At 31.7% G+C, this 25819-nt stretch overlaps 3 protein-coding genes and 1 long non-coding RNA gene across 4 annotated transcripts in view; 1 reads left to right on the forward strand and 3 right to left on the reverse strand.

Moving 5' to 3' along the window:
• Positions 1-460: 460 nt before the first annotated feature.
• Positions 461-6371, reverse strand: LOC105249849. The gene is made up of 12 exons (XM_025409745.1): positions 6237-6371; positions 5739-6038; positions 5478-5585; positions 5214-5353; positions 4222-4447; positions 3799-3884; positions 3527-3706; positions 2023-2224; positions 1509-1648; positions 914-1139; positions 726-811; positions 461-650 (listed from the first exon to the last, which is right to left on the reverse strand). The coding sequence occupies exons 3-12, from the start codon at positions 5530-5532 to the stop codon at positions 474-476; spliced, it is 1518 nt and encodes a 505-aa protein (XP_025265530.1). The 5' UTR covers positions 5533-5585; positions 5739-6038; positions 6237-6371; the 3' UTR covers positions 461-473.
• Positions 6372-8724: 2353 nt separating this feature from the next.
• LOC105249833 (facilitated trehalose transporter Tret1) lies at positions 8725-12895 on the forward strand. Its single transcript, XM_011255581.3, has 4 exons — positions 8725-8906; positions 10827-11397; positions 11468-11666; positions 12170-12895. The coding sequence occupies exons 1-4, from the start codon at positions 8840-8842 to the stop codon at positions 12797-12799; spliced, it is 1467 nt and encodes a 488-aa protein (XP_011253883.2). The 5' UTR covers positions 8725-8839; the 3' UTR covers positions 12800-12895.
• On the reverse strand, positions 8868-11287 carry LOC105249832. Its single transcript, XR_889072.3, has 3 exons — positions 11103-11287; positions 10753-11009; positions 8868-9054 (listed from the first exon to the last, which is right to left on the reverse strand). It is a non-coding gene; the product is annotated as an uncharacterized LOC105249832 (long non-coding RNA).
• A 922-nt stretch (positions 12896-13817) lies between the features above and the next one.
• LOC105249831 (WW domain-binding protein 4) overlaps positions 13818-25819 on the reverse strand; it is a 33392-nt gene continuing 21390 nt past the window's right edge. The window contains exons 2-7 of the mRNA XM_011255580.3: positions 16425-16632; positions 16246-16347; positions 15881-15955; positions 15398-15635; positions 14663-14999; positions 13818-14226 (exon numbers count right to left, since the gene is read on the reverse strand). Of these exons, the coding sequence (XP_011253882.1) occupies positions 14007-14226; positions 14663-14999; positions 15398-15635; positions 15881-15955; positions 16246-16347; positions 16425-16632 (1180 nt within the window). The 3' untranslated portion in view covers positions 13818-14006. The remainder of the gene's footprint in view (positions 14227-14662; positions 15000-15397; positions 15636-15880; positions 15956-16245; positions 16348-16424; positions 16633-25819) is intronic.

Raw genomic sequence — 25819 nt, forward strand, 5'->3', positions numbered from 1 at the left:
TACCATATAAATTAAAGCTTTTTTCAAACAAAACTGCAAATTGTAAAGTTACGATTTAAATATATCATAGCCACTAATTTAAATCTAATTCTTTCTCATAGTTATATTCATTATATATTATTTCAAGACTAGACAGTATCGATATTATTGCATACTTAAATACAAAGTAAAATTTTCGACAAACAAAAATTACAACAATATCTCGTCATTTCCTCACTAAAAAAATATAATAAAATTTATATATATATATAAAAATTTAACTAAGTGCTTATTCCAAAGCTGTAGAAATATTTTCTAATGCTAAATTTTGATATTTACAACAATTTTTAATAACTGTCTACTTGATGCATTTAAGGTGCTTCTATATATGTTTTTACGCGAATAGAGAGATGTGCATAATGTTAGAAAAATAAAATAATACTCGTAGTTATAAATAATAAAGTCACGCTCACTTATTGGAGCCGACACGTATCTCATGATCGACGATATTGTCGTTCCTTGTCGGTGAGTGGAACGAACATTACGCCTATTAGCGGCCGCTGTTTGATTTTGCCATCCAGAGTCTTGTCGATTTGCATTAAGGTTTGATCCGAATTTTCGGAGCCCATTGGCACTACTAAACGTCCACCAGGTGCTAATTGATCCACCAACTATAAATCACAAGATATATCGTTCTTAATGTTTATCCCAATACATCTGCGAATAATTTTAAATATTTCACTTACCGCTTGTGGCAATTCTTTGGCGGCTGCTCCCACATGAATAGCGTTATATGGCGCACGATCGGGATATCCCAATCTTCCATCACCAACTAAACAATTATAATCATGTTTAAATAATCTCATTACTTTGAAAAAAAAAAAGTAAAATTGTAACAATGCATATATTACTTAAAGTAAAGTTTTTAACTTGCCAACTAATTCCACACGTCCACTGCGCAGAAGTTCCGGATGGTCGTGCCTAATGTTTTCTTCGGCCATTGTTCGAAGCTCTGGAATATGATCGATTCCAACGGCTAATCCATGTGATCCTAACATAATAGCCATACAAGCTGTCAAGTATCCTGAACCAGAACCAACATCCAATGCTCTCGCACCATCACGTAGTTTTTCTTCAAGCAATTCCAGGGCATACGCATGCTAAAGAATTTCAGTTTGTCTTCCAACTTGTAATTTCCTTTTTATTGTTTCTTTCATTTGTATGTGTATGTGTGTATATATATTCAGTTATTATTTTTAAAAATGACTGTACTTTAATTCTAAACAAATTTTTTTTGCATATCATACTTATTATAATTTTTTGGTCAATAAACAAATATACATTAAATATATACATTATATATAATATATAATATACAATATAATATACATTATATATAATATACAATATACATTAAATATATATATATATATAATAATTAAATATATATATATATAATATATATAATTTATTTTATATATATATAATAAATTATTGGCATTTTTAAAAATAAGTTTAAAAAATTATACCATATGAGGAGCACTAATGGTAACTCCGTAACCTATCCCTTGTGGAGAATCTATGTAAGCATGGCTAGGATGAGTATATTTTCCTCTGTCCACAGCATTCATTGCTTCAAACACTCTATCAGATTTAATCACCCTGGATCCTAAAGATAATTTTCATACATTATGTATATATATATATATATATGACGTAAACAATATATAAAAAATGAATAAACAGAAGTTTATAAAGTTTAAAAGTATCCATATGTTTTCGTAAATTATTCTGGTCAAAAAAACAGAGGAGCATTAGTTATTCATTTTTGTCTATTTAGTCTTTCAATTTTAAATTTGTGCGGTTTAGATATCAATTATAAAGAGCAGAATGTAAACATTCCGTGTTTTCATGGAATAAAGTACATTTTTTAACGATAACTCGCCAGAAAAAACATGTCTTAGCATCAAAACAAACAGCGTGCATCCACCGACATGTGGGACGATGTGACATAATATTGCATAACAGTCGCGCGACACTTACGCCTGAGATGTTGGACGAGCTCCTGATTGTTCCTACCGTGATAACGCCCGTACATAGCCATGTTGTACGTGAGCACAACAGGCGACAGGATCGCGAGCGTCGAGCAGAGGTACTCGACGACGCGGTACCGAATCCTGAGGAGGCGCGTGGCTGCGACCGGCTTGCCCGGCGAAACGATCCAGGCCAACCGGCGACTGTCAACCTACGTTCACCCGCTTAGTGGTCGCACCTCCGAGGCTATTTCTGGATACACGCACTCAGCTAGCTATCCGCTAGCTTTCGATTTCCTTGGAATATTCTCCTCGATCGCGCTTATTTCGATCAGCTTCTTCTCGCCAGTCGATTCGAAACAATCTTAGGATTTAGGACACGTCGTGACCGAGCATCACCGACGTTGATGATCTCACGACGATTCGACCGGATTGACACGATGGATTGCGAGATTGCCGGCAATTGTTGAGCAATCGCGCGAACCTATTGCGCACGTCACTTTTCAAAATAGACATTGAAACACTCCAGATTGCCGCGGATCTATAACTTGTCGTCGAGCGACTGACGATGCGATTGGGTAACGATTTTTGATTGGCGGATGCTGCGGGCATTGTTTGATCGATCCCTCGCGAATTTTCGCTCGATTATCTCGATACGCAATGCGCGCGGTTATTTAATTTATGAATAATTTGACATTTTGATGAGATATACATGTATACATGTGATCAAACATCCGTATAATTTTATTGTTTTAACGAATAAGATTGAAAATTGTTTGATAAGCTATCTTTGTGCTGATTTGACTTTTTAGAATTGTACGGCACTTGTTTGCATAAATCACAATTGTTTGATAAGCTATCTTTGTGATTTAATTTAATATGCTTCTGGTACAGTACTTATTTGTACAAATTATGTTATATATCATTTTTAACCGTGAAAATAGACTTGATATATAATATACGAGTAGTTGGAAACGATATACGAAAGTGTATATAAAATTGTATTTTATCTCTTATTATTAAAAAATTTATCTTTTTATTCATTAATTCGTTACAATCCTTTCTTTGCATAAAAGAGAAGACCTTAAGTATTTAATATATATTATATACATATATAAAATATAATAAAACAGCATGAATATCCAACAGATAACTTCCATGATTCGATTATCACAACCATGGAAGTTTCCATCAGAAAACTTCCATGATTGTGATAATCGAATTGCATTAAACATAAACAATTAAAACATATTCAAAACTGCAATTCGCAAAATATTAATTAATTTAAGTGGATTATATAAAAGAATTAATAGGGGAGGGAATATATATATATATGTAAAATATAATTTATTATATTTGCCTAATCGAAAACGGAGCATATTTCATATCTATGCATGCATGAAAAGAATTGATTCATGAATACAAATTCCTATTATATCGTTGATCGACGGATTGTTTAATCGCTTGCTCGAATTACGCGTTCGCTGCAAAGAAACCTCATTCTAAATATTCTAATTACGTAATTGAGTAGTAGGATCTGTGAGAGGAACGTAAGAGACTTGCATCAGTTTCTTCTTCGTGATCGTGCCGTCTGTATTCTTGTCCACCTGTAGCAGATCTTGAAACCTTTGGAAACCTTCTATAGCCACGACCGGACATATCAGTCGACCTCCGGGAGCTAGTTGATTTATTAACTGTAATAATTTGCATTATTTATATCGTGCAATTATAGCCTTTCTTTATGATGTATCTTTGTAAGTTTTCTATATACTGCTTATACGTTTACCTCTTGCGGTAAAGTATCGGCCGCTGCTCCAACGTGTATAGCGTTGTAGGGTCCATCAGCAGCGTGTCCCAATCTGCCGTCTCCCACTAGGCGCATTCATAATGACCTGTTGTTAGTCGGCAGTCTTTATCTTTTACCTTTACAGCAAAGCCATAGTCAGTGGACAGTGTTCCGTTCGACTCTTCACGGCAACGTACATACCTACTCCACGTGGACGGATCACGAGTATCTTTTATTCGAATTATGCATATAATACTTCTTGAACGTTTTCTTTTTTTATTGCACGATAAATTGTTACGATAGAATGACGAAAGAAAGACGAACATAACATTGACGCACGAAAGAGAAGAGCTTCGACTGTTAAAATTGACGTTCCGAGGTCGAGCAGTGAGGGATAATATTAACAAAGTACTGGCAGCTTACCGATAAATTTGATGCGGCTTTCTTTAAGAAAATGCGGATTGTCCTCGCGCACGTTTCTGGTGGAAATTTCTATGAGCTCGGGAATATGCTCGATACCGATTACGCATCCATGCGAGCCTACCATGTACGCCATGCAGGCTGATAGATAGCCCGAGCCTGAACCAACATCAAGTGCCTTGGCGCCATCAAAGAGTTGATCAGAGAGGATTGACAATGCGTATGCATGCTGCAAAAGATATAATATGCGTGATTTATCGATCTGTTATCGAGCGAAAAGAATTCGAAAAATATATTATCTTCAATGACACTTATCTATATATGTGATATGCCAATACTCTATTATTTAGAAAATCTGATTGTCACAAATCAAATATGAGCATAACATAAATAATATAAAGATGAGATAAAAGGAGAATCTGATATCCTCATTTTGAGTTACAATATTTATAATATCTTCATTCTATATAAACATTTTTTAAGATAAATAAATAAGTAAATAAGTAAATATATGTGTGTGTGTGTGTGTGTGTGTGTTAAAATCAATTTTATACAATAAATAGATATATTAAATAAAAGATCTATTATATATATAATAATCTCTATTTATATTTTATACAATAGATATATCAATATTTAAATATATATATATATATATATATATATATATATATATATAATAATCTCTATTTATATTTTATACAATAGATATATCAATATTTAAAAAATAATTAAAATGTATTAAGCAAAAACATCTATTACATATTAGAATTTTGTTTAAAAAAACTCTATAAAAATTGTATTGAAATAACTTGCTATGTAATCTTAGTAATTATATTTGCAAAAAATATTATATATGATTTTTATATTTTTTTTTTATTTAGTATAAGATAATATTAACAAGAGTGTAAGATAAATTAACAATTTTCTTTATTATACAAAAAGATATCGTCTTGTAAAATTGAAAATATTGGCAATTTAAAACATATGCTTACCATATGTGGTGCACTGATTGTCACATTGTAACCAATTCTCCTAGGACGATCAAGGTAAGGATCCGATTCGTGACAATATTTAGCCCTGTCAACAGTGAGCATTGCAGTTTCTGCCCTATCCGTTGCCAATATACCAGCATCTGTAAATAATCTATCCTTAATTGCTACATAAATAAAAGATTGTATCAAACAACAAGAAAGACTTAGTGCTATTGTTTACATTAATTAAGCCAGCTCTGCAATGATTACAGGAGGATCATTTACCTTTCAGCTTTGTCACCATCTCTTGATTTGTAGTGCCGTTGCAGTGCCATGCCATGCTTTGTTTGACTGGTCTCTTACGATCCACAGGCTTTATAGCATAGCCAAGATCTGTTCAATATAAAACAACATCTAAATTTCTGACAGATTGATAACAGATCTACAAGGACAATTCTAATGACCGTAATTGCGACAATTATTTGAAGGAAACGTTAACGAGAGCGATTAACGGATGAAGAAAAATGAAAGATTAGCTAAACGCACCTCGCAGACCTTCAAAAGAGTCTCATTTGTCGCGAAACGTCCTCATTCCTCTTGTATATTCGTGTTTAACATGGCCGTGAGGAGAATTACAGGTCATACACATACAGGTAGCGACCGTAGCGACCTTAAGGGAGTGTTACTGGTAGGGGTTATAAAACAGCTGATGCGGTACGCTTATCGATTTGCTCTTCTTGTTCGCGAGATAAGGAACTATGGTGACGTGCGATTTGATCGCGAATTTCTGGCGTTACGTGTCGTCAGATTTAAATGTCACCAGACGAATGACTTGGCAGCTTTGAACTTTCCGTGCCAAAAATTAAAAAAAAAATTATAAATTATAAAGTATTACTTCACGTCATTGAAAAAAATTTTGAATAAAATAATAATTCTTTATCCAATTTCAATGGTTTAAAACTGGATTAAAACTCTCGATAGATGACTTGAGGAATAACGAAATGAATGATCAATTGTGTTTTCACTCGAGAACAGATTACTTACCGAGAGAGTTCAATTACATAACTGTTGCAATTCTATTTGCGTCGTCGTTGTTATAAGGCATTCTGAGCGGTCGAGCGATTTTGCGCATTTTGGATGCGAGTTTCGTCGCGTCAGTTATAGATAGAAAATATTTTCCGCGCGAATTTCGTTCGACGGAAATTTGAAAATGACTTTTTCAAATAGCTCCGAAAATCTAATTGGTTACATACGAATAGATCCGTGTCACATGTTATCCAATATAAGATCGTATTGTAAGAATGCGTTCGGAATTCCTATCTATGTGACGGAATAGCTTTCAATTGACCAATCAGGATAGAGAAATCTTTGCTGTTTTTGTCCCAATTCAATCTACGGATAGAATTTCCGAACTCACGTTAATACATCACAGTTGGTACCGATGCAACTTCAAACAAACAATACGCGCGCAATATTTGAGAAAAGCTTGACAGATTAAACTTTTCTTAAAAAGTAATTCACTTGTAAACAAAATGTCTTTCGAAACTTTATGTATTTTTTTGGGAAATTATTAGTCTGATTGTTGTCATTTTTTAAAGAATCGTTTAGAAAAATAAATTATAAAATTTAATAGTTTGATTTAAAGAAATTAGTCTTATCAAAAATCACAAACGATTAAAATTGTACAAAAAATGCTAATTTTATATTCATAATTCAAATACCTATAATTAAAATTCATAATAAAACTTATTTAACCAAAAATACCAATCAATGTGTAATTAATATGCGAAAAAAATTATTCAAATATAGTAACTTGGTTAAAAAAAATACAAAGATAAGTATAGTTTTAGGATGATTTCGCAACTATATCTATTCTCTCTTAAGAGTATTAAAATGCAAAAACCAATACTAAAACATTATTATTCGCTTAATTTAAAGCAAATATTAATAGATTTGTTATTTTGTAATATAATTAATATAAAATATTTAACATTGATTAAAAACTTGTAACTAATGACTAAAATTAATTCCAAATTGCTTAATAAATCTATATAGACACATAAGATAGCTTGTAGTAAATCCTATATAAGTTTGTATATTTGCACTATCATTCGATATCATTCGAATAATCAAAAATTATGTATTTAGCGTACGCGTTATCAGACACACTTTTCATATATCACAATAAGCTCGCGCCAAGTCATAATTTTATCAATCAATTTCGAATTACTCAGTTGGACAGCGGCGTAAATTTTTCCATGAGTACAATATATCATTATGGATCACATTCGCATTTCACTACATGTCACAATGATTTAAAACTATAACGAAAAGGAGATAGCTCGAATTGAGGGATAGCTAGATCCCTCTTGAAAAGAGATTTTGCATTATCGTGATGTGATAATTAGCTTAAATATAAATAAAATGTTAACTACCCACCCAGGGAGAACATGAAAGTTATGTCATCATTATGACGTCATCATAATTTTATTTATCATTTAAAAGTTATCTAAACAAAAATGATTAAAAAATGAGTTAAAGATGACAAAAAGAATCATAAATTTTTAAGTTCAATAAGCGCATTATATAATTTTAAAAAAATTATGTTGCTTAAATATAATTAAAATATACATGAATAATTAAATAAACAAGTAATTGTGTAATATGTATAAAAAATGATATTATGATTGATTCTTAAGATTTCATACGCGAAGTATATATATTTTCCAACAGAGTTCGCTAGAATTGTTTAATATCAAAAATAAGTCACCAAAACATTGCCAAAAGTATATCAAATGAAATCATTATGATTTTTCTAAAATGATTTTTAGGTGACGTCATAATGATATCATTATGAGTTTCATGTTCTATCTGGAAACTACATCAACTTAAATTTCGCATAAAAAGAGAAAAGATTCTCTTTTAATTATAATTAATAATCTTAATATCAATCTCTTTAAATATATTAATAATGAATATTTCATTCACAGAACTGTCAGATATGTCAAGGATAATATATATATAAGGTATCTGAGATAAATATTTAATTAATTTTTTTTTCTTATCAGGTTTTATAATTTGAGTTATTATAGATAAAAAATCACTTTTCTTTCTCGATTTAAATTGTATAAGTAATATTTTCATTTGATAAGATATGATCTTGTCATCCTTTTTCTTTTCATTACATGTTTATGCAAATATATACATATACACATATATAAATATATTCTCGACATATGTAGTATTTATATGACAGTATTTATGGGCCAAAAATACTATAAACCCATCGGAAGAGTGATGATAAATCCGATAAAATAAAGTATTTGAGTAAAGTATTTGAATAAAGTATTTGAATCTATATGAATGCTATCGTAAAGAATACATGTCTTTTACTGTCTTCGTTAGCGAGAATGACAAAAAGATAAGGATCCCCTTCCGACAAGAATATGCGCGAGTAGCGATCACTATAAATCAAATTAAAGCACATGTGTTGGTCGTATACGAGATGTGTCGTATACGAGACTGTTTGTACTAATATATTAGTTTTTCATCGTTTGCGCTTTCTGTCCCTTCTCGAGTCAGTCGACAATCGAAACACGCTACCGTTGCGATTGCACTTTTTGAAAGTACGACGTGCGACTCGTGCAATGGAGAAATATGAAAAATCGCAGGAGGAGCCAGGCAAGTTGCGGCAGCTTGTCTTCACGGTGATCGGTGAGTTAAAAAGGGAAAAAGTACTCCCTTTTTTTTCTATTCTCCCAACAATATACTTTGTGACGGATTGACTTCTTCCAATAAGCAATACTTGAGCAGCAAATGCTAGAACTCCATGGTTGAAAACTTTCGATAACGAACGATAGCCCTTAAAAAAAATAGAAAAATTAGAAGAAAAATATAAAAAACAAAAAAATACAAGTTAAAAACAACAAAATAAACAGATAAGAAATTAAATGCATTTAATATAAAAATCAATAAATTCAAATAATATAAGAGCTAATGAGAACCAAGCGCAATAATTAAAATGCAATTAAGTATTTTTGAAAATTATTCTTTAATTGTCAGATATTTCGGACCTTTCTTTTGAACCAGCTTCAATGAGAATTAGCACAAAAAAAGAAATTAACATTATAACGATGGCAGAAAATGAAAAAATTATAAATAATGATTAAAATACATACGAAAATGAAAAAAATATACCGTGTTTTCATACTCAACGGATTATTTATCTCTTTCGGATTATTTATCTCTTTATAGCTACAATATATTATAGTTATAATATAATTATTAATAGTTATATTATAGCTATGTTATAAAAAAAAAAAGGAATTTCGATATTTAATTTGAATTTAAATATATGATAAGTCCATTAATTATTATTAATAGTTATATTATAGCTATGTTATAATAATTAATGAAGGACTTATCATATATTTAAATTCAAATTAAATATCGAAATTCTTTTTTTTTTGAAAAAAAAAAAAAGGAATTTCGATATTTAATTTGAATTTAAATATAGGATAAGTCCTTCATTAATTATTAGAACATAGCTATAATATAACTATTAATAATTATATTATAACTATAATATATTGTAACTATAAAGAGATAAATAATCTGAAATGATTTGATAAAAAAGCTGCAAATATCATGTAAAAAATTGTTTTGAATAAAAAATAAAGAAAAAAGAAAAAAATTTTTAATCTTTTAATATTTATAATCTTATATCTTTCAATATTTATAATCTATTCATTTTTTCATCGTTATAATATTAATAGAATACAATAAAAAGACAAAAATAACCACTGCGCAAAGTTGGACGTAGCATAAAATAATTCGAAAAAATGTTCTATAGATAGAGTCATGATTATATAATTAAATACGAAAATATGAAAATTATTAAATATGATAATATTAAATATGAAAATCAAAAGGTGAAATTAGTAACAAAGGAGTCAAAGAGACACTAATGATTATTATTATAATGCAGACAAAAGATCAAAAATAAAAACGAATATTTACAAATTAAGAATTCAAAAATAACGAAATATTGATATGACAGAAATTAATTAGAAGAGAATTGCAAATAATTATGAGTTTGAAAAAATGCTGACATTACATAATAAAAATTAACAAAAATATATACCTTTTAATTTTCATATGTATTTAATTATATAATCATGACTCTATAGAGTATTTTTTCGAATTATTTTATGACGTCCAACTTTGCGCAGTGTTTTTTTTGCCTTTTTATTGTAATCTATTGATTGCTTCCTACAAACCACTATCATTATATTCATTGTTATAATATTATTGTTTTTGTCTTAGTTTTCACTGAAAAAGATCCAAAAGAAGAACCGAAATGTTTGACAATTAAAGAATAATTTTAAAAATAGCAATTAATGTACTATGCTTCAATTACTATACTTAATCCTTTGATCCTATATATTACTATACTTAATCCTTAATTTATTAACAAATTGAAAAATTTTATAAATATATTTCTAAACAACTAATAGTTAGCTAAATAACATTAAAACTCTAAAATATTTATTTCAAGAACCTCTTTGATTAAAAAGTCTCTATTAGATCTTTGTGTTGATTATTTCATATTGAATAATCATATACTCTTCGCAGCAAATTTGTCAGCGGTGTCCTATGGATTCATGGTGGGATGGCAATCACCGTCAGCTCTGCAACTGCAGAATCCGTCATCGCCAGCTGTAGGAAGCGAACCTATGACGGATAACGCTATATCCTGGATGAGTGCCACTTTAACCTTGGCAGGCACCATCACGACTATGCTACTTTCGGTGATACCTGACAAATTCAGCCGTAAAAAATTCGGTTACGTATTAACGTTGCCGATGATACTCGCCTGGCTGTTAATCATTGTCGCCACCAAACACATACATATTTATATAGCGAAAGCCCTGTGTGGTATCGCTGGCGCCGGTGTATTTTTTATGGTGCCGAACTATGTGTCGGAGATCTCATGCGACAGCATCCGCGGTATATTAGCAAGTCTGATAGGATTCTGGTTCAATTTTGGAATTCTGCTGGCTTACATCTTAGGCGGCATGATGTCTCTGCACTCTCTCGGTGTAATTGGCGCGATTTTGAGCGCTTTATTCCTCATAGCTTTCATCTTCATACCAGAATCGCCAGTCTATTTAATGCGTGGAAATCACACGCGCGAAGCAATTAGGTAAGCAGGCTGAGAAAAGAGATATTTTCTTTAAAAACATCATGACAGAATTGTTTATGCGCTATTTTAGATCATTAAATTCGTTGAAAGCTGGAAATACAGTGGCAGTAGAACAGACATTGTCGCATCTACAGTTGCAAATGAAGGAAGCCTCGTCCACAGGGTCCGCCAAGCTGTCAGATTTATTTAGAGACACAGCGTCGATTAAAGGATTAATCATTACCTTGGGTTTGTTCATCGGTCAACAATTTGGCGGAATTTTTGCGATGGTAATCATTGATAATTATTTACAAATTCTTTATATTAAATTATTATCTCTATTGAAATATTATCTATATCAAATTATTATCTCAATTAAATTATTATCTCTGATAAATTCACTTAAAAACTGTTTTAACTCATAAAAAATAAAAACATATGATTTAATTTCACAACAAAAAAATTTTTTTGTCAAAATCAAATCTGAAAAATTTAAATCATTTACGGCCCGGTTGCACCAACATTATTTTAGCTTAAGCGAAACTTAAATATATGTTTCTTTATTTATTTAGAAAGAAAGATAAAGATAGACATATATTTAAGTCTCGCTTAAAGCTGAAATAATGTTGGTACAACCAAGGCCTTAGTGATTTGAGCCATTTTTTTGTTTTTCTCAATTATTATTGATTTAATATATTATATATTAACACAACTTTTTTTTATCTATTCTATATCCACAACAAAAATTCTCATTCTTATAAAATAATTGAATATTTCTGATTTTTCCATTCAGCTCAGTTACACAGAGAGTATTTTCAAAATGTCTGGCAGTTCGTTATCGTCGAACACATCGTCCATTATTGTAGGAGCTATATTGCTCCTTGGTGCGTGTCTGTCGACATCTTTAATAGAGCGAATGGGTAGACGGCCTTTGGTTCTGATATCCTGCATAGGAATGTTTGTGTGTCATTGTGTAGTCGGCACGTACTGCTATCTCCAAAGCCTACAATATGATGTGTCCGCTTATGGTTGGGTACCAGTCACAGCACTATCTATTTTCATGGTGGTGTATGCTCTGGGAATGGGCAATGCACCCGTCATAATAATGTCCGAGATATTCGAGCGCGATATAACTAGTATAGCCTCGGCTGTGGGTCTCACTGTATCCTGGGCCGCAGCTTCCGTCATAGTGAAGATCTTCGCCGATCTCATCGCTCTATTAGGTATGCACGGCTGCTTCTTCCTCCTCGCCATCTGTTGCGTCTGCACTTTCTTCTTCTGCCTTGTAATGGTACCAGAAACTAAAGGACGAACACGTGAAGATATTGTGGGCGAGCTCAATGGAGGTATGCAGTATAAAAAGAACAAGAAGAATATTAAGCATATCATCGGAACGGATTCAGTGGAGGCTGCTCACGTGTAAAAAATGTTATCCACATGTATAAAGTCTAAAAACATTCTAGCAGAAACATTTATGAAAAACTGACATTTTATTATTCCTAGTGTTTTTAAATACGAATTTCTGTATATATATATATATATATATATATATATATATATATATATATACATCCTGTACATACTTTTATAAAAAAGTATATGCTGTCAGTTTCTTAAAGATCACTTCCTATATTGAACACATGTACAATTATTATAATAATTTTTATTTATCTTTATATTGCGCACATATTTATTCGCTATTTAAAATTTGTTTATCTATTTTAAATATTTATTTCATATAAGTTATGCATGTGCAATGTTTATCTATGACTTGACGTACCACGTAAAAACAAATTAAATGTATAAATTGCTTCGTATAATTGTAATGACTTGTGTGTGAGAGGAAATGAGTCTCACGTGTATTTCAACTGATTCATTTAATGTCTCGTGAAATTTTATTAATATTAAATATGGCAGAATAATACGCAACACGTCATATATTATCTCGTAGATGTGCTTTAGAAATGCGCATTTGGCAACATCAGTATCAGTTAATATATATAGATATATAATGTATGATGTAATGTTAACTGCTGATACTGATGTTGATAATATTCAGGTGATAATGGAAACAAGACTATAAATTAATTATTAAACAATGATGCAAACAAGATTGTGAATAGCAATATATACTCGTTAAAGATAAGAACAAAAGTTGTGTATAAAAAATATGTATATATTCAATTAATATTCTATTCTTATACACATACACACAAAATATATATATATATATATATATATATATATATATATATATATATACACCATGTTGATAATTCTTGTTATATTAATTTGATCTCTCAGATAGTTAAATGTATTAACAAAAATTAAAGAATAAATATTATTGATAAGAATCAAGACTTTTATATAGAAAATACAGAATCAGATATTTTTACTTACAATCGAAATTATATTAATATATATACATATATAAAACATCAATTTTTCTACATACCTGTGTATAGTTAAGCATGTGTAAATGAAGAACTTATTATTCTTATATGCAAACTTTTAGTCCACAAATATGGCTGGATATTTATCCATGCGAATTCATATCCATATTCAACAAACATTTTAATAATTAAATGAAAATATATACAAAAATATCATATTCAGAAAGACTTCTGACATTAATCATCAGTCGTTCTTTTACGCACGTTCTTGTTACCAATTTTTCTCCTTTTAAAAGTGGTCGGTGTACTCTCGTCATCACTATTATCGATCTTGATCTGTGTGATCGTTTTTTCCTTAAAAATCCTTTGCGGAGGCGGTGGTTCTATCTTCTCAAACACAGACAGTTGTATCTGCTTCTGCTTCTGTGGCAATTGGAGATCCACTGGTTTCTTTTGGCTAAAACACAAAATATTTCTGCTTTTTTCTCTGTATGTAGAATTGCCCAATCTTCGAATGTGAAGATAATTATAATATACAAATAAATGATATCTACTGTTATGCATCGTCCATTAGTTAGTAAAACAATATAGTTTAAATTCCATAGCAATTTTTATTTTTAGATTACGAACTTTTTTCATTTTCGATCATTATATAAATATAAAGAAATATATACATATATATATAAATCAGTATCTTTGTATATATTAATTTAACTTTAAATTAAAATTAACTTTTAATTAAAATTATGCATTTAATTAAAAAAAAATCTATATATGTATTTTATATATAAACATTTGAAAATTAAAAGCAAAGATTCATCGTCGCGCGATAAATCCTCGCGAAAAATGTCTTAATCCATCTTGGCGGAATAATGTAACGTTCAAATATTTACATTGTCTCTACAACTTGCCAGGATCCATAAGGTTGCGGCCTCTCAGGCACACTGTAGTCTCGCAAGTAAGGTCGTTCCTCTTTGGCCATCTCCTTCTTTATTTCTACGCTTTCATCGTCATCTTTGATATCGTTGTCGCTTCTAACAAGTGTTCCACGTTCTCTCATTTTCTCCCTCTCAAGATTGGCTCGTCGTTCCTCGAGAATATCCGCTTTCTTGATTGCTTCCTCCTTGTCCAATTGTTCTATAAGCTCCTTCTGGAGCGCCTCCTCTTTCGCCTCCTCTTCTTGTTCCGCAAGAGTCATGTAACCCTCTTCCGGTGGCTCCCAAACCGATTCTAATATGTACCAAATAATGTGCTCCATAACAGATAATTGAGGTTTCTCGTATCAAGAATTCAATAATGTGTGATGCAATAATAGTTTAAAGTGATAATAATATTTTAAAATTTAAATATTATCTAAAATAAACAATTTTTAAATACAAAACAATATAAAATATAAAAAAATTCTGTAAAATAAATTGAAAGAGAAACTCGAAATTGCATAATAAAAAACAAAATAATAATAAACTTAGCATATAAACTTCATATTACAATTACTTATTTATAAAGCTTGTTATTCGGATTGAGGGAGAATAAGACATAATACAACAGTACTGCCCAACGGAATCAAATATTCAAAAGGCAGAAGAACGGGCAAAAAGATAAAAAAAATTTGACAAAGGTATACGCACCGTTCGTCTCGATATGCCAGTAGTAAGTGTATCCTTCGGGACTGAGAGCTTCGTACCACAGTTTTCTGACAGGTGCGGTCGGACGATCGTCCTCCTGGGCCTTCCTCCCCTTTCCCTTCGTCTTGTTCGCTTTACTCCTCCCCGGAGTCCTGTTCTCGCCGCCTTGCTGTTGAACTCGTGGAAGCGATGGAGCGCTTTTTGACAAAGTCGGATCGCAAGGATCCACTTTTGGCGAAAACTAAAAAATTGCAATTATATTAATAACTTTCATTCTATTATAGATTATCATTCTATTATAGATTTCATTATATTATAGATTCATTTTATTATAGATTAATTTTATTTATAGACATGGTGTATAGTTGAGAGAATCTAGTCTTTTCATAAAATACTTTTGAGTCTGTGAATAAAAATGATAACTGACTATTTTGCATGATCATTACAATTGAATAATTAGAAAGGTTGATTCGATTTTTTACTCACCTGTTCAGTATTACTTTTGAATCTCGGTACCGTCTCCGGAGCGGCTGGTGGCATGCGATTAAAATTTTGAGGTGTCTAAAAATATATATATGAAATATGTTAGATAAAATATATTAATTTCCAAATATAAATATATTACTTCGGATTATTAGACTCCGTTGCATTTAATGCAGTAAATAAATTATTCTAATTTAGTGCAATAAATAAAAATACAATTCTTATCTTCGTATAATTCGTATAAAAATATTCATTATATCTAATATTATTAATTTAATTTCTTATATCTAACGTTGTTAATCCAATCTTTCTCTTAACGTAATATTTAAAATTAAATATTAAATATTAAAAAATATAAGAATATATACTTCTCTCGTTTCAATCTTGTTCAGTTTCTCTTTAATAATATTTTGAGCAGTCATATCTCGCGTGTTATTCTCGACATCCTTCAAGTATGCAGCCATAGCCGCCTGTGCGAAAAAAATAAATGATTATGTCATCATTAATATCTAATATCAATGACCGTAGTGCAAATATAAAGACGTACATTTTCCATCTTTTTAAGATCATCTTCGAATTTTTTGTTCTGCTTCGCCTGTTTGGCACTATTCTTGTGAATTTCTTTGAGTCGCTTGCTGACATTTTCCTTATGTTTCTTGCCACCCTCGTGGAAGTCGATACTCGGTTTATTATCGGCGATCCAGCATTTGCAGAAGTCGCAGAACTTGCGGCCTTGAGACTTCCAATAATCTGCCCTGCAATCCGTTATCGTACAAGGGTGACATAAATATCATACGGAATCGACATAAGATAAGATGTGTCAAATTGTGTGTGAATTTAATACGTTAAATATAACATTCTTCTTATGCTCATTTATAACAAGCTACGTTCTTAAAAAAGTTTTTCTCATATCAGTCTAAATCTTTTATGAAATCTTATCAATATTACTTGTAAGAAAAGATTTATATTTTTGTAAATCCTGCGACTAAAATACATATGATTCGAAATAGTCGAAAAAGTTCTATTTTTGTCGGGACATCGATTGATGAAATAAATTATTCAATTGTGTAGTTCTTGCTATCTTTCCGTAACAATTATTGGAGGAAACACGAACGATGTTACTCGAGGTCTAGGAGAAATATTTTCTCGTTCGTACCGAGATGAGAACAAATTAGTTGGCAATTAGTCTCCGACCTACGCAGCCTTGAGCGTCACTCGACCTTCGTATTACATCTTAGTTGAGACTAAAGGATTTCCAAGGAGCTCAACGGGGATTCGAAAAATCGTCGAGATTTACGACTGACATGGCAACTAACGACAATATACATGTGTATGTATCTCTAGAGTGTTTCTCTTTTATCTTATTTTCAGTAATTTAAATTAAATAATAATGAAAATTAGATAATGAAAGTAAAGCGCGAGAAAATTTGGATAAATTATCAGGCATCTTCAAGAATCTTTTCCCTTCTTTCTTTCTCTTATAAATTTTGTTGGAAGATATTCGAATTTTCGCGACTTTATTTTACGCGCGTTACATTTCGTGCATTTGCTTAAACGAACTTTTGCATCGCCGTCTGATTCACGTTAAACTCAGCATGCAAATAAATTCCGATGGAAATGTCGTAGTTGGAGGAACATCGAACACATTCTTGGGAAAATTGAGCTTCAATTAGAAGCAGCCAATTAGAAGCAAAACTACGTCTAATTATTACCAGAAGAAGAATTCAGGTCGGGAACCGAGTTAAAAGTGTTCCGTAATTTTGCCAAGGTGTGTGCGAACGCGGATATTTTTAGATGGGAATTATTCTTAATCTTGATCAAATTCATTAAATTATGTATCACATTCAAATTGCGGTAGTACTCTTTATTCATGTCTATCATATATAATCATGTAAACTTTAATTTATAAAAATTTTAAGAGAAAACTTTCAAACTATCAAGATTTCAAATCTTTTTCATGTTTTTAGGATATTAATTTCGAAACTAATCAGTTTCAGTTAATAAAAAATTATATCTTAATTATATCTTTCATATAAATGCAATTAAATCCTAAACAAAAATTAAAAACATAAGCTACATTTATTAATTGCATAATAAATATTTAGCATCATGCTTTATAATGAAAAAAAATGGAATGAAATGAAATGGTAGAAATTACGCGATCCCATTAACCCACATCAATCTTCGGCAGCTAAACAAATTAATTTATTCCATTTGTTTTTTTTGCCGAGTTATCCGACGAAGAATTACATGAATAAAGTTGCAACCTGTTGCTATTAAAAGATTTTGTCGCGGAAATTCGTTTTGACAGTAAACGTATCTAAAGTAAAGGTATTCGTTTCTATTATAAATATTCCTTGTGCTGAGCTCTATTAATATTTTATCGATGTTTTTTGATTGATTTTATACACAATTCAATTCAACTCTATCGAAGAAACAGTAATACAAGCAACATTAAAGTCAAATGTAGATGATAATAAGCAGTATAAGATTTTAAAAAACTTTCTTTTATTATTTTCTTATAAAAAATAAAAACTTTTTTTATATCTATTTTTAAAAATAATAGTCATGCAATTTTTTTTGTCGATTGTCAAAATCTTTATGAATAATAATTACAAGAAATCTGATTAAATGTCAATCTTATTTAAATGTATTTTGATGACTGTATTATTACGAAGAGATTTTGATGATAATTTTTGAACTGTGTACGTAAAAGTCACATCATGCTATGATGAATTTTGGTATTTGTACCAGATAAATAGACTTCGCTTGAGGCGAATCAATGAACATTTATCAAATTATTGTGGATATCTCAAGAGTGGATTAATCCCTGAGGCGTAAATCGATTACAATGTTTCATTGCGATATTATCCTAAGATTAACAACAACTGTACCTAAATCACGTTTCTTGTTATCTATTAAAGGGATACGAACCGTATTAAACGCAAATTTTATATATAATTGCATAAAATTATCATTACTAATATAAATAAATTAATATAAATAAAATATAAATAGGTTATTAATATAAATAAAAAGAGACATAAGTTTTTCGCCATCATTCCCTTCAAATATACACCCAAAAATTTATGTCATAATAACATTACGATAATTTTTAGTAATTTCGCAATCATTTTTTTTTTTAATTTTTATTTAATAAACCTAAATTATTAAAATTTTTGCTAAATTCAGGTATTGTTCTATTTATTTTCTCATCTTTGACAGGAATCTGAAACTTTGACCGGTTAATGAGCAATTCCGAACACGCGGCACAACGTGGCATGAAATAATCATCCCGCAGATGAATTAGAGCGATGTTAGGGCGAAATTAGGCAAGATCAATACATAAGGTTTCAAGGCACACGGCCATTGGCCGATTTCCAATGTAAAAATATCCCTCCTTTGGCGACCCTCCGTCATCCCCCGAGTCGGCGGCCTATCGCATCTATCATGCACCGTTGCTTTCACGTGCATGACTTAGACTGATGTACACGTACATACGTATGCGCAGGCTGTCAAACGTGTCACCGTAAATCCGCTTTCATGCGGATGTGGCCTGCGTGCATTGTTGCAGCGCAACAGGTTCCCGATATGCGTTCAACGGATATAAATCAACGATCGTCAAAACGCACATTCGGAATTTATAGGCATAAATCTAAATAGCCGCGTGTGCGATGAATACGCGCGTGGTCATTAATATCGCGTCTTGTGCCGTTATTTAATAAAATTATGTAAGACCTTCTCGATATATAATAAATCAATATCAAACTCTTGATATCTTAGAGACGCTTAGCTCTCCCTGTTTTGCAATTTAATTATAATTTTCGCGTCGAGATGAAGCCCACAATCTTAGCGCGTTCATTCATTTTACTAAAGAACAGATGTTCCGCAATTATTCCGCTTAGATTACCGTATCAAGTTCGGAGAACGAAATCGCTATTGCCTGTAACAGAATCACCGTGATCTTATTGTACGGATCGCGGCACGGCTCCCGCAAAGTACGCTAATGATGCGCATCCATAAGCAGCTTGCGGATAACGAAGCAAGTCTAGTTCTACATATAGTCTATATATATAGAACGCGGCGAGTCACTATTAATACGAGCTATTATTAATAGAGGCGCTCGTCGGGACAGTTGTGTGCGCGATTCCCCATCCCCTCGGAGAATCGCGTCGCACTATTATTCGCGTCGGCCAAATAACCACACATAAATGACAATAGACAATTTGCCAACGTGTCTCCTCTTCAACATTCGTCATCCTCGCTTCCTTGTATTATGTCAGACTGAAATTGTCGACGCACATTGCTAATATTTCCACCTCAATCTTACTTCACCTTTTCAAGATATATTGAAAATTTATAAATTTCAAGATATATTGAAAATTTATAAATTTATAGATTTATAATCAGTAGAAATCACGCGTGTTTTTGCCTAATAAATTAAAGAATATTTCATTAAATAATAATTTCGTTAAATAATAAAATGGATAAATCTTGTCAATTCGTTATTTTTCTTATGAGACATGAGTAAAGTAATGATAAAATAATTGTCATTAAATAATAATTTTGTTAAATAATAAAATAGATAAATCTTGTCATTTCGTTATTTTTCTTATGAGACATGAGTAAAGTAATGATAAAATAATTGTCACATGCAGGTAAATAATATTGTGTCACGTAAAGATAACACGGTGGTCTCTAAATAAAATCTGAGGCACATATTCTTGCCGATTGCGTTGAATTTATTGGCGATTACGTTGTGGTGCTTCCGCCTTGGCCAACAACAATTTGGACGAAGCATCGCTCGAATTTATCAGGCGAAAACAATGATTTTATATATCCGATGCTATTCATGTGCTCGTGCTTATACATGCCGTTGGTTGCCGACAATGCCGAGATTGTGCCCTTGATTCGGCCGTTGCGATGCACATTTACGTCCATTATGCGCATAGTTATTTTAAAGTGACGCCGTTCTTCGTTTATAAATGAACCGACCAAGTGTAATCGGCGCTTCAGAATAGCTTCTTCTTTTCGATTATATAAATATCCCGAAGGCGATAATAATAATACGAAATAAAAAATAATATACGTAATTAAAAACGTAATAAATCGATAAAATATTAAACTAAGGCTACCAATATCATCTTGTAATGAACGATATCAAAGATCATATATTTCAAATCATGCCTGACCAAAATAAGGGCGACATTTTACAGGATACGATATTTTTTCGGAGCCTATGCCTAATGGCTCTTGAGAGATAAATCGGCGCAAGAAATAAATGGAAGCTCGCTCGCTTAGTTACTTCCAAGTGAACAATGTCGGCTCCGAAACAATCGGCGAGAAGATAAATCGCGTTTTCTTGCGATTGTACGTTAGACCATGCGAGTTTTCGCGAGGAAAAATTAGTTTTTATTCTAACACTCGGTAAGGTCGGGAAATCCAGTTATGCTTAAAGTTTGAAGGCGAATCTCGTACTGTCAAAAAACGCCACGAAATTCAGAGCACGGTAGCCGTAAATTATGCAAATGACATTGTCGGTTCCACAAAAAAAAGTACTTCTCCCGAATAACCCCTATAAATTTCGCTATGCGCCATCGTTATCGAATTTCGCATAAATTTTAACGAGTAAAAACTATATTTTATTTTTTCATTTTACGAAGTGATATCCAAGAGTAATTCGGAAAGAGATGAGTTTGTAAATCGTATAAAACGTTATTTTAACCATTATTTACATTTCATCGTATTCATTTTTTTGATAAATAACCTATCAAAATAAAAACGATTTAAATTTGATTTATTTCAAAATATCTTTTAAATAAAATTTTAATATTGAAAATGGGAGGTAATTTGAATTCTTTTTCATAAATTCCGAAAATAAAATCCGAAAAGTGATTGATAAAATCAAAATTATTAATCTGATATTTCGCATCGTTATAGATAACGTTTTATTTAGAATACATGTATTGAGATGAAATATTTATTAAACCAAAGCTAGTGCTAATGTACTAAAATCAAATCTAAACAAATAAAAGTCAACAGGCGTGGTGGATTTCATCGGTATTAAAAATTGAAAAACACAAATCTCGGGACCGTGTCGGTCCATTGTTGTTTGCTTTGGCAGCTAGTTAACGTTCGACGTTTGCCCGCTGTCGTCCGTCCAGATATTTTCGACAGGTTTACGTTTCGAAATCACTCTTCGCGTTACCCGTTTCAACCCTCCTCTTCGCCTCTTGTTAAACATAAATTTTAGGATGCTCGTTGAGATCAAGGTTCCCGAAAATTTATAGTCCATTAGAGGAATACACTTTTCGAAAGCTTCGATTTTATCGCAATGTAATCGTAAATTATCTTCTGAGAACTGTGGATTAAAATTGCTTTATGATTTTAAATGCTATTTGATAAGTAAATATTGATTCAGATGGTTAAGTGTCTTTTATATAAGTAAATTCAGAATTACTTCGAGGAGTTTAATTTTCCGTACATGGGAAAATGTGTCTTGCGAAACCTATATTTATCCAGATTATTTCAATTTCAATTTTTATCTGACTTTTTATAAATTGCACGACAGACATGTATAAAGTATCTCATGCATAAAAAAAAGATGTTTCCTTCGATGTTCTTTTAACATATATGTTGTGTCGACACAATTTAACATAGCTAATTTTTCGAAAACGTTAAAGCACAATCTTCATTTTCCAAATATTCATTAAAAAAACTATTATAAATTTCCACAACGCGTAATGATAAATTATTGTCGTGTCACAGATCGAGCGAAAGCTCATGCATAAAGAAACATTTTAATCCTTAGTCGTGCTAGCACTCTTTCAAGTTCGAAATTTAGAAGCGATATTATTTCATAAATTAAACATCAGGCGAGAAAGAAGGGAAACTCGATTTCTTATAGATGTCGTCGTCATGAGTGAAAATTAAAACGGATTAAAAATTTTTGTGCGTAAAGGTACTTAATTCATTTTGATTCATTGCGTTTGATCTTTTAATCCTTAAGAAGATAACAAAAGAAATTTTTTTAAATTTTAAATTAGTATACAACGAGTAAAATTCATCTTTCGCAGATTGATTTGAAATCCTTTATGTAAACTTGCTGTCATAAAGCATACAAATTTCCCATTCTTCTTCTCTTGAGGGAAAAATATAATCTATGTTAATTAAAGTGAAATAAAACGAGATAGTACAGGAATTATAACCTTGTGCGAGTTTCGCGTTAAAAAATGCCATTAATCAATGAACGACACGGCTGCGGATTTTGCGCGATTTGCGGACAAACTGTGGAATACATTATTTTCGCGTGCGGGAAATTTACCAAACGGCATATAATGGCAAAACAATTGCTGCTTGAGACGACGTAGTATCGTTGCAGTAAAAAAGGGGGTACATTGTTCTAATTTTATCGCGTTCGATAGCAAATACCTATCCTGTTTCCTGCTTTTCCTTGCAAAGTGCGTCGATACATCTAATGCACAAGCGCAGACTGCAAAAATAATCTCGACATTGGAATTAATTCGTTATCATTATCATAAATATATATTGGAATTACACGGTGTACGCGAAGAGACTGGAGATAAATATCTTATTACATAAATAATTTTTAACCTTGTATGTTGTGTACAAATGGGAAGAAATGTCTGCCCATCTAAATTTGCATACTTTATTTTAATAATATTGTATATATATCTTATAATCGGTACGTATTATATTTTAGAATTAAAATTTGAACTTTCTGTATTCCTATCATTTTAAATCTATATTTCTAATCTGTATTTCCAAAAAGGATTAAATAAATATTTGCACGCAGTTATAGCGCAGTACGCATGTCTACGTGTACCTGATGTACCTACATAATGTATGTATCGCTATGAGACATTGTTAAAAAGGAGGTTTCATGTAGAAATCGATAAATTGCATGACGTATGAATAAAGTTGTCCACCTTGTGTTATCGACATCGTTTATTATTATACGTCATCTTGTATATATATGGCAGCTATACGGAATGTATAAAAAATGCATACTTTGACTCGAAAAAAAAAAAAACAAGTTATATCAGATATATTTTTTTTCATAGATACAAAAATAATAAAGTAATATTTATCACGTAATTTCTTTAGTCGATTTTGAAAAGAAGCTGGTGATTATTTATTTTGCAAAATATTCAATGACCGAAATTTCTAGCAGATCGATTTCGAATCCGATAATTGTGGATGAGAGAAAACTCACGATTTTTATGTCCTATATATCGCGGCGCACGAACTGCACTGTCGTTTCCACACTCGACATTTCATTCTTCAGAGTTTTTGTTCTTCTGGAACTTTTTCTACAGGAAGAAAGAAAGAGAGAAAGAGAAGAGCACTTATGCCATATAAATATCTTTATATATCATCGCTGCTTGTCAGGAACAAGTGACTCGGTTAGAATAGAATGCCCGTTAGAATCCACGAACACATATGGCGGATGCATACAAGAGATGAAGAATTTTCGAATGTCAATTCTTGCTTGATTTAAAAAGCCAGAAAAACGCTTTCCAACAATACGCATAACTTCGGATAAATTATTTGCACAAGTCTCGAAAACAAATAAAAGTCCCACATTGGGATACTATTTAAAATTTATGAATGATATTCATTCATAATCGCGTCTAATTAAAAGATTTTTTACTCTTTATCTTTAAAAAAAAATATGTCGATAATTAAGAAACACAAAAGAAAAAAGAAAAATTAAATTGCGGTATAAAAATACCTTCCATCATCATGCAAGATTGCATTGTTGAAATGTGTTTGTATGCATTCTCCTCGCGTTTTATAGATAATAAGTGTATATAACGTAAATATTAAATTCGCAAGCAATGATGAGCGATATATCAGGATAATGTATGTCGTCGACGAGCATCATAGCGCATTCATTGATAACAATCAACGTCACTTAACGTCCCGCGCAATCGTGTCCTGTCGATATATAGGTTTATAGGTCGTAACAAAATGCAAACAATGACGCACGCACTCATCAAAAATCCCTCGGCGCAAAGAATCTTATTGAGAACGTCCGAAATTAATTGAATAATCGATCAGCGTTAAGATAGTGGCAATGATTATGCAATGAATAATCGTTAAAAAAACTTCGTCGAAAAATTGAGAAAAAAAATCGAGAAAATTAAGCGAAAAATGTATCGAAAAATCGGGACAAATCTTCAAATCAATTCCTCGAAATACTTGTCAATTAGATCTAAATCAAATCAAACAACGAGACAATTCAACATCGCATCTTATTAACGTATCGTGTTCGCATCTTATGACGTATCGTGTTCGCTATTATTTTATTTCAGATCGTTATTATATAAAAAAAAATATACTTTTCTCTTAAAAAGGCGAAAGGGAAAAGTCGGTTCGCGTAAAATCGCATGACTTTTTTTTCTTTTTTTTTTACAAATTGTAATCCGAACGGTAATTTTTGCATGCAAATTCAGTTGATTGGTTGCCCCGCTTTTCCGCGAAATCACCAGCGAGCGTAATTTCATATCTGTATAAATTGCGATCTCAGCGGGAATGAGTTCGGCGGTTTATCCAATGTCCTGCGAATTCCCACGTGCGCGGCAACGGAATTTACTGTAACGACGGATAATTCGAGCGAGATAAGAGGCACTCCGGGGGAAGGCGGGGGAGGGGGGAGGGGGTGGAAAACGGTTAGATTTCGTCCCGAAACAGTAAGCTGCGCTATAGAAACGATGCATCTTGAAATGATGCGCCTCGTAACAATGCGCCCGGGAACAGTGGACGAAACGATAGTTCTCTTATAGCGACACTTAACTGTATGAACTAAATGTTCTAGATAGTCGACAGCGAGCAACCTTTTAATTAAATTCTATTGCGAGTCTCAACTCGGTCGATTTTTTGTTTGACAACTCGACGGGGACGCGGTCATCTGTCACA

The sequence above is a fragment of the Camponotus floridanus genome, unplaced genomic scaffold (genome assembly GCF_003227725.1).
Source record: "Camponotus floridanus strain SB8 unplaced genomic scaffold, Cflo_v7.5 scaffold28, whole genome shotgun sequence".
Taxonomy (NCBI): Eukaryota; Metazoa; Arthropoda; class Insecta; order Hymenoptera; family Formicidae; genus Camponotus; species Camponotus floridanus.